This window comes from Aotus nancymaae, unplaced genomic scaffold (genome assembly GCF_030222135.1).
Source record: "Aotus nancymaae isolate 86718 unplaced genomic scaffold, 86718_ANA_hifiasm-v0.15.2.pri h1tg000062l, whole genome shotgun sequence".
In the NCBI taxonomy this organism is placed as follows: Eukaryota; Metazoa; Chordata; class Mammalia; order Primates; family Aotidae; genus Aotus; species Aotus nancymaae.
Window position 1 is genome coordinate 1,596,276 of NW_026988476.1, and position 10,230 is coordinate 1,606,505.

The window sequence follows — 10,230 nt, forward strand, 5'->3', positions numbered from 1 at the left end:
TTAGTAGAGATGGGGTTTCAGCATCTTGGCCAAGCTTGTCTTGAACTCCTGACTTCATGATCCACCCGCCTCAGCCTCCCAAAGTGCTGGGGTCATAGATATGAGCAATGGCACCCAGCCAAGGCAGAATTTTAAATCAGCAATTGGGATACAATATTAGTGCAGATCATTTACGCTAGAGCCATATTTTTATCTATCACAGTATTAAGTATGCCGCATGTGTATGGGCTGTTAGAAGAAATCCATTTCATTTTTACAGCAGTGAATTGGTTAGTAAGTTTAGGTCTTTAGCACTTTCTTAAAATTCCTGATAAGATAGCTCCATTGTCTTCTTAAATGGAAAAAAAAACATAGGCCCCCCCCCCCCCCCCGCCACCAACACAAAAAAAATGTTAAGTATGCTGTTACTTTGAAAAGTCACAGCTATTTAAGGTAAAACAATCAACTAGACCTCAAAGAGCACTTGTGCCTAACATGTCACTTTTGTCCCCAAAGAGAAGTAAATGATCAAGTATTATATTAAGGTGCTTACTATTCCAAAAAAATAACATCAGAGGAAATTGGTCTTTAATTGGATGCTTGAATTTTTTCCAGGACTCTTAGTATATTTAGATGTTGGTATCTTGACTTTGACACTTTCCTGATTGCCCTTTATAGCAGCCTCAAGGCGGGCTTTTAGGGCTGGAGAAGAAGCCACTAAACTTTTAAAAACAGATGAATACTGAGGTCCAATCTCCATGAGATTTTGCAGAGCAAAGTCATGTAAACTTCTCATTATGGAAGTTGGTGATCCCAGAGCATTTTCATCCAAAAGGAAGGAAATGAGGATGGGCAAAAGACAAGCCACCAGCTGAGATCCTAGAAAGCAAACAAATGATGTAAGTTCAGGGACATGAATATTCGTAATATACTGCAAATGCACTTGATCTGTATACATTTCTCCCCACTGAAGAAAACAATTCGTCCAATCTCTTCTAAATTAATACTAAATAATATCAATACTTGGGATTAACATAACACCTTTCAATGAATGTGAAATACAGATATAATGTGATTAAATATTTTATAATTTAAGTAACAGTAAAATCCTGATTTTTGTAGAGATTCTGAGTTAGTATGAATTTAGTGCTGACACTTACGATGGTGTTCTTCAGCAACAGTAACCAGTGTTTCTAAGACCTTTATGCCTTCTTGGAAGATCTGAAGCTCAGCAGTGTTTTCAGGTTTTCTCTTGTCTATTTCCTGTAGTTTTTCCATGATACAGGATGCTAAAGAGTAAATATATGGGTAGGAAACAGCTGGATTTGGATACTGAAAGATGGAATGTAGGAGCTGGTAAGTCTTGATTTGTACCTAATCAGGTAAGAGAAAAGAATAGCAAATACTATAAATAAATTTTTTAAAAAGTACCTCAGGACTCTTGGCTCTTTAAAGTAGCAAAGGCATTTAAATTTATTTCTAATTTATCTTTAATTTTGAAAGTCCAAGGGCCAACAGGCAATCAAACTTCTGTGCTAACAGTGGTTGTGACAGTTTGGAATGGGAAAAGGGTGTATAGGTACAACAGGGAAACAAACAGAGTGGTTACTTTTTCTTCTTTTCTCTAATTCCCGTTTCTCCCCTCATGTCTTTCTCCATAATGTGAAGCAAAAACAAAAACACCACCCAAAGCTCTCCTTTAACATTTTTATGCATAGAAAGCAAAACAAAACAAAAAAACACCCAAAACAACAAAACACATACAACCCTGAAAGATATTTTGTTGATTTCATAAAATGTTTTAGACAAAAGTGATGTACTTGATGTTCAAATGTCATGGTCTAAGTGTTTCAAGGAACCATGTCTGGACCATACTAATTGTCATCATGCATCAGAGCCCCCACTTGGAGACTGCTATACAAAGCTCCTGCAGGCAACAGGCAAAAGGACAGAGGATAAAAGGAAATGACTATACATCAAATACATAAATCAACTTTTATTAACTGTAATGGTATTTTAATATTTTTTTCTGAGAGAAAATCTTGTTCCTATATCTTCAGGAGTAGATATATGTGTGATCATTGGCTATGAACTCACCTAGTGGCACATAAAAAATAGGACATTACTCAAGCAAATGAATGGGCCATAAAGGAATGGGATCAATTTGCATGTATTGCTTTTGGAATGGGTCCTGTTATTTCACAATCATATTACTGAAGGTATGTTCTGGAGTCTTTTTTTTTTTTTCTTTTGAGACAGAGTCTGGCTCTGTTGCCCAGGCTGGAGTGCAGTGGCATGATCACAGCTCACTGCAGCCTCAAGGTCCCAGGCTCAAGTGATCCTACTGCCTCAGTGCCCCCGAGCAGCTGGGACTACAGGCCTGTGCCACCACGCCTCACTAATTTTTTACTTTTTTGTAGAGATGGGTTCTCACCATACTGCCCAGGCTGCTCTCGGACTTCTGGCCTCAAGCAATCCACCTACCATGTCCTACCAAAGTGCTGGATGGAATTACAGGCATGAGCCACAGTGCTCGGCCTCCCTTTCTCTCTCTCGTTTTTTTTTAAAGAAAATCTACTATAATACACTACCAAGTATCTTGCTTATAAAGTTCTTGTGCTACATCAATCTTAAGATTCCTCCATTTCAAATTTAGTTTTTTAACATTTCCTCTTCTGCCACTATCCTCTACCCTTAGGGCTGAAGAACAAGACTACTGTTATTCGGCTTTGTCACTCTAGGAACAGAACTTAATCCAAATCTAAAAACAAAAATTTGGCCGGGCACAGTGGCTCACGCCTGTAATCCCAGCAGTTTGGGAGGCCGAGGCGGGTGGATCACAAGGTCAAGAGATAGAGACCATCCTGGTCAACATGATGAAACCCCGTCTCTACTAAAAATACAAAAAATTAGTTGGGCATGGTGGCGAGTGCCTGTAATCCCAGCTACTCAGGAGACTGAGGCAGGAGAATTGCCTGAACCCAGGAGGCAGAGGTTGCGGTGAGCCGAGATCGCGCCATTGCACTTCAGCCTGGGTAACAAGAGCAAAAAACTCCGTCTGAAAAAAAGAAAAAAAAAAAAAATTTGTAGTCTAATACTTCCTATTGGAGTCAACAAATCACAAAGAAAATTTTGCAAAAGCCTAGCCATAGTCCTATCACAAACATCTTTCTGCTAAAAGACACTTACCATAGGATCTTTTATCTCAAGAGTAGCTTTAAATTTATCAATACAGCGCTTCTGAAGGCATGGGATGGTAGTTACTTCTGGACTGGTAGACAAAATAAACACTGTGATAGCAGTAAGTAGACTGACTTCATCAAGTTCTTGGTGTGTTTCATCACCTAAAAAGAAAAGTTCTATTAGAAACAGATCATATTTACTGCTTTACATACCTGCGTGAAGCTGTCTTCAGTTTGGTAGTAACAGTTTGGTGTACACAATAGACACAATGAATACTGATTAAGAACTCTGGCAAATGTACATTTTAAGAGGTGCATTATAAATAATTCTAGAGCTAAGAACTACTAAAGTAATGATAATCTTTAAAGGATAAGACATCAGTAAATATATACATTTACTAGGAATACGTATTTATTAGTTGTGTGACTTTGGACATCTAAATCCATCTTCAGTTTTCTTATCTGTAAAATGGGAATAACAGCAGCACTCACACTGATAGGGTTATGAAGATTAAATGAGTTAATCTATGTGAAGCATTTAGAATAGTATGCTACACTTGATGATCAATATATGTTACCTATCACGTTAATTATTTTTGCTGTGAAGCAACACAGAAATGCTTGGATAATTATATTTTCTTTGTTAAAGTATTTTGATAATACATGTATCAAGTGAAAATACCTTAGCACTTTACACACATGATTTCTCAAAAGTAGAGAAAAACCTGAAAACAGCTGTGTAGGCCACAATCATTTGAAGAAATTTTCTATTAGAAGTAATCTACCTTTATTTTCCAGTCATAGTCTCATTAAATAATTATAATGAAGCTGCTGTGGAAAAAAAAATCACTGTTTCAAAAAGGAAAGGTGTGGCAAATTCAACTACTTAAATTAAGGATGGCTTGTTACTTATGAAGAAATGACATACATACTTAGTAGCTTTGGTCACATTCATTCAACAAGTACTTAAGTGTGCCAGCCCTCTTTTAGGCACATCTTATTAGAGAAGATACGTTATAAACTGAGAAGCAAATAAAGACTTTCAGCTAGTGTTAAAGTCTAAGCATATAAAAATATATTAAAAAACCGGCCAGGCATGGTGGCTTATGTTTGTAATTCCAGCAGTTTGGGAGGCCGAGGAGGGCAGATCACTTGAGGTCAGGAGTTTGAGATCAGCCTGGCCAACATGGTAAAACCCCGTCTCTACTAAAAATACAAAAATTGGCTGGGAGTGGTGGCGGGCCCCTATCATCCCAGCTTCTCAGGCGGCTGAGGCAGGAGAATCACTTGACCGTGGGGAGGTGCAGGTTGCAATGATCTGAGATTGCACCACTGCATTCTAGCCTGAGTGGAAAAGGAAGATTCTGTCTCAAAGAATAAAACAAAACAAAACATCCCACCACATCAGGAACAGTGGTGCATGTCTGTAGTCCCAGCTACTTGAAACACTGAGGTAAGAGGACTGGTTGAGCCCAGGAGATTGAGGCTACAGTGCACAACGATCGTGCCTGTGAATAGACACTGCCCTCCAGACTGGGCAGCACAGCAGGTCCCGTCTCTTTAAAACAAACAAACAACAACATAGAAAGTAACCCAGGACAGTCTATACTGGGTGGTCAGAGAAAGCCTTGAGGAGATAATATCTGAGCTGACTACACTCCAGAGGCACAGTAGCAATGAAAGCAAACTTTTATGGATGAATAAGATGTATTTAATATTCACGTATATAAGACGTGAATGATTTTAAGGTAAAATAAGTACACAGTTAATATTTAAAATTAACATGTAGCACTGTTATAAGCACTTATATACATTAAATAATTAATCAACATGGGTTAACAGCACCATGAGGTAGGTACTCTTACATCCCCCATTTTATGGACGAGAAACAGATATTCAGTCATTTGTCCAAGTCACACAATTAGTAAGGTAGAAAGTTTGATTACAGAGTGTACTGTTAATTACAATGCTATACTGCTTCCCTTACAGCAAAGTTATTTTTAACCACTTAGAGCAACTTGAAACTGCAACAGAGTCAGCTAATCTGTTTGGTAAAAATGTCTTTTTATTCTCAGTAAGATAAAGTTCTCCTGGGTTCCTCTTACCATTTCTTCTAAAATCCCTTTAGTTTTAATCTCTTTTACCTAGGATAGATGCAACATTCGCTTAGCATTAGCCCCATGAAAAGCCTATGTGGCAGAAACTGAGGCCTCTTGCCAATAGCCATATGAATGAGTCATCTCCACCTAGCTAAACTGCTCCTAATCCTGGGCCCATAGAAACTGTCGGATAATAAGTGTTTGCTCTTTTAAGCCACTAAGTTTTGGGGCAATCTGCTGGGTAGCAAACATTTAACATTTAATCTGTCATGATCAACTCCTTAATTTCTCTCAGTAGCTAGTCTAAATCCTAAATTCTGTTGTAGCTTAATTCCCTGATACACATCCAAATTAAAAAAAAAAAAAAACCCACCCGTGTGTGTGTGTGTGTGTGTGTGAGGGAGAGAGATGAAAGAGGCAAACTCATCATAACCCTCAACATGAATTATTATTATTTGTAGAAATAGTATCTTGCTGTGTTGCCCACGTTGGTCTTGAACTCCTGGCCTCAAGTGGTCCTCCTGCCATAGTCTCCCAAAGTGCTGAGATTATAGGCTCGAGCCATACTGAGTGGCCAACCCTCAACATAAAAATCTGTAGTTATAGTATTATTTTCCATCATTATCTCCTGTTCTTTCCTCATATTGGCAGAGGTCGATCCTTTTAAATGTCTGTAAATTTTATTCCTTCTGCCTGGACAGGGATGCTGCTTTCCTTTCTAATACTTCTAACTCCAACCCATGTCCACCTCCTTTTTACTCCCTGTAAGTATGAACTCATGCTTGAGTGTCATCTTAAAAAGAGTTATTCCTTGATCTTACAGTTTCCGTTTGGCTATTTCTCTTCTTCCTGTCAAGAGAAGCCTGTACTTGATCTTTCCCATTCCTTACACCTCATTTGTGCCTCAACACTGTGAGCTCTATCCCCTATACTGTTTGGCCGCTCTACAGTATTTTATACTGTTGACCACTCCTTCTCTATTAAAAACTCTCTTTTCTTTGGTTTCTGTAACTACACATTATCTTCTGAATCTCTCATCTCAATTTTGGTCCTCTTGTTGCTCCATAAACTCAAGTTGGGTGATTTCAACTGTCCCACAGGTTACGCTGACAGCTCCCAAATACATATATAGTCCAAAAAGTATCTCTAGCCCAGACTACCTTCTTGAATTCTGCACCTCTACCCATCTGCTCCAGGGCATTTGATGATCCTCTAGGCATTTCAAATCAACTCACTATCTTCTCCTAAAAACTCTCACTGGTTATTTCTGTTAATCGCATTTGAATGCTCAAGTCATCCTACCCTTTCAACTCCTAAATCAAACTATCAGTAAGTTCTGTTGAAAACTGCTTAACATTTTACTTTTCATCATTTTACTCCTCTTTATCCATACCACTTAAAAATTTTTTTTATACCTTTTTTTTTAAATTTTAGAGACGGTGTCTTGCTATGTTGCCCAGGCTGGAGTGCAGTGGCTATTCAGAGGCACAATCCCACTACTGATCAGCACAAGAGTTTTGACTTGCTCTGTTTCCGACCTGGGCTGGTTCACCCCTCCTTAGGCAACCTGGTGGTCCTCCACTCCCGGGAGGTCATCGTATTAATGCTGAACTTAGTGCGGACACCTGATCAGCATAGTGCACTGAAGTACAGAACTCCTGGGCTCAAGCAATCCTCCCACCTTAGCCTCCTGAGTAGCTGGGACTACAGGCACGTGCCACTGCACCAGGCTATCCATACCACTTTATCTATTTACTCCTCTTTAGTCCCAGCTGCTTGGGAGGCTGAGGCAAAAGAATTGCTTGAATGCGGAGGCTGCAGTGAGCTGAGATCGTACCACTGCACTCCAGCCTGGTAACAGAGAGAGACTCCATCTCAAAAAAAAAAAAACAAACAAACAAATCTGAGCACATTACTTCCCTTCTTAAAACCCTTTCAAGATTCCACATGCCTAATAAAGGCAGTCCAAATCATGCCAAACTCTCCATAATCTGACCCCATCTACCATCCAACTTCGTTTCTCTACTAATCGCCATTCACCATTCTTATACTCTTCTATCCAAATCCACATTCCCTCATTGTTCTATTTGCCTTCCCTAGCTATACTTTTCCAAGTTTTTGGACAAACTGTTGTACCTAGAATCCATTTCTTTTCTTTATCTTTTTGAGACAGAGTCTTGCTCTGTTTCCCAGGCTGGAGTGCAGAGGTGCAATCTTGGCTTACTGCAATCTCCACCCCAGGTTCAAGCGATTCCTAGAATCCATTTCTATGATGTCCATGTGGAGAAAACTTTGTAATCCTTTAAGACGTTGACTCTTCTGAGAAGACTCTAGCGGTGGATACAGAGATGCCACTGAGATCCCCTATAAGGGAGAACGTGCTGTCCAGCTGTGGGAAGTGTGAACAAGGGTCAAGCTCCTTCTGGGTCAGCTTCAGCTAGAGATAGCTGTCCTACCTGAGATCAAATCCTTCCTGGAGCAGCCCACATTAGAAGTCCAGGCCATTTCTGTCATATGTTAAGACACTCTGATGGGCAATATGGCTCCAGAGCTCCCCAGACTGGTTTACTGAGATTTGTTGGGAAACTGTCACGGTTTGACTTCTTTTGCCCAGTATTGCCTTCCCCTCCCTCTTCCCTTCACAGATGTTTCTTAATAAACTTCTCACTCCCCAAACTCCCTGACTGACAGTGAGTACTTTTAGAGAATCCTATTTGTGACACTGCCTTATTTCCCTCAAATAGTACTAATTACTCCCATTTTCTGTAAACCAATTAGAAGTTTTCTTTATTGTACTAGAAATGCAGTGATAATTAAGACATTACTATTGTCTTTGGGAGATTCTTAAGGCATTAATCACACTCTATAGCAATTTATAGGAGCCAAACTCCACTAGTTTTCCAACTGTGGGCAAAGTGGGTGGTCAATATATGCCTATTTCAGTTGAAAACATTTTGTGTGTAAAATCAAATATGGCTAATTATAACATTTATAAACAAAACTGGGAAGGCAGGGAAAATGTATATGTCTAAAGACTTTTTATAATCACTACAGCATACGAATGAAAATAAAAACCTCACAAAATAAGGGAAATTTTAATGGATGCTGAAAATAATACTGGCTATTATTTATTGATATATGCCAGGTAATAAGTGAGATGCTTTTCACATATTAAGTTACTGCTCTTATAATTTCTTGCCACATAATATCCCTATTTATTAATAAGAAAACTAAGGTGCAGAAAAACTGGGTAAGTTGGCGAGTTACCAGGCATAATGAACCACATTGGTCTTTTTGTATGGCTTATGTACTTTTCAGTATACTGTATTAAACACTTCCGTTGGCTAGAATGGATCATACTACATTTTTTTACTAAACATACTATTACATCTGAAGGTCTTTCACTGTCAGCATATCGGTTGCCTGACATTTAACTGCATTAAGGGCTAAAATCAGAACACAACTTTTTTATTTTTTTGAGACAAGAGTCTTGTTCTGTCACCTAGGCTGGGGTACAGTGGCATGATCTCAGCTCACTACAAGCTCTGCCTCCTGGGTTGAAGCAATTCTCCTGCCTCAGCCTTCCATGAGCTAGGACCACAGGCATGCATTACCACAACTGGCTAATTTTTGTATTTTTAATAGAGATGAGATTTTACCATGTTGGCCAGGGGGTACTTGAACTCCTGACCTCAAGTGATCTGCTAGCCTCGTTCTCCAAAAGTGCTGCGATTACAGAGGTGAGCCACCGCGCCTGGTCCCAGAACACAGCTTTCTTTTTTTTTTTGAGATGGAGTCTCGCTTTTTTATCCAGTCTGGAGTTTAGTGGCATGATCTCGGCTCCCTGCAACCTCTGCCTCCTGAGTTCAAGCAATTCTCCTATCTCAGCTTCCTGAGTAGCTGGGATTACAGGTGTGTGGCACCACACCTGGCTGATTTTTGTATTTTTAGTAGACATGGGGTTTCACCATGTTGGCCAGCTGGTCCCGATCTCTTGACTTCAGGTGATCCACCTGCCTTGACTCCCAAAGTGCTGGGAGTACAGGTGTGAGCCACCCTGCCCAGCCAACTTTCTATCTACTTGTACATATCCTCTAAACACTAGTATTGAATATGGTCTCCTCTAGGTGATATGGCCAAATATGATCAAGTCAAATATCTTTTTTTTTTTTTTTTTTGAGATGGAGTTTCGCTCGTTACCCAGGCTGAAGTGCAATGGCGCGATCTCGGCTCACTGCAACCTCCGCCTCCTGGGTTCAGGCAATTCTCCTGCCTCAGCCTCCTGAGTAGCTGGGATTACAGGCACGCACCACCATGCCCAGCTATTTTTTTGTATTAGTAGAGACGGGGTTTCACCATGTTGACCAGGATGGTCTCGATCTCTTGACCTCGTGATCCACCCGCCTCGGCCTCCCAAAGTGCTGGGATTACAGGCTTGAGCCACCGCGCCCGGCCGATCAAGTCAAATATCTTATCCTCAAAAAACTGTTCTCACTTTTCAAAACAAACAGAACTGTTTCCACACAGCCTTAATTACCTGGATCCCAACAGTCAAGAATTGTTGTTAAAGCACTTCGAAGAAGGTCAGTCCAAGCAGTATGGCTCTTTTCTGCCTGGGCCATTGGAGAAGATAATATTCCTTTTAGAGCCTGTAGGGAAGCTGCAACTGTTGAAGATAACTGGCCCCCAGGTAACTTCACAGCAGTCTCTCTGAGGACCCCAATTGTGAGGTACAATATAGTAGGGAGAATTGAGATGCTTCCTGTAAGATACAAAATTTTTAAAAACACACTGGATTTTAACATACATACATATATATATAATATATATATATTTATTTTAATATATAATTTAATATTTAAATATATATATAATATATATATTATATATATATTATATACATACGGTTCCTAAAAAAAAATCATCCAGGAGTAAGACAACGTTAGATTTTGAGCTTTTAAAAGATGATT

The 10,230-nt window shown here is 39.6% G+C and overlaps 1 protein-coding gene across 8 annotated transcripts in view; it reads right to left on the reverse strand.

The window, feature by feature from the left end:
- Positions 1–370: 370 nt before the first annotated feature.
- HEATR5A (HEAT repeat containing 5A) overlaps positions 371–10,230 on the reverse strand; it is a 136,817-nt gene continuing 126,957 nt past the window's right edge. For 7 of the 8 annotated variants that reach the window (XM_064365765.1, XM_064365767.1, XM_064365768.1 and 4 more), the window contains 4 exons: positions 9,798–10,022; positions 3,169–3,323; positions 1,140–1,353; positions 371–858 (listed from right to left, as the gene is read on the reverse strand). In XM_064365765.1, the coding sequence (XP_064221835.1) occupies positions 551–858; positions 1,140–1,353; positions 3,169–3,323; positions 9,798–10,022 (902 nt within the window). In that variant the 3' untranslated portion in view covers positions 371–550. Of the gene's footprint in view, positions 859–1,139; positions 1,354–2,542; positions 3,038–3,168; positions 3,324–9,797; positions 10,023–10,230 lie in introns of those variants that run through there. The other variant, XM_064365770.1, reaches the window with a different exon arrangement.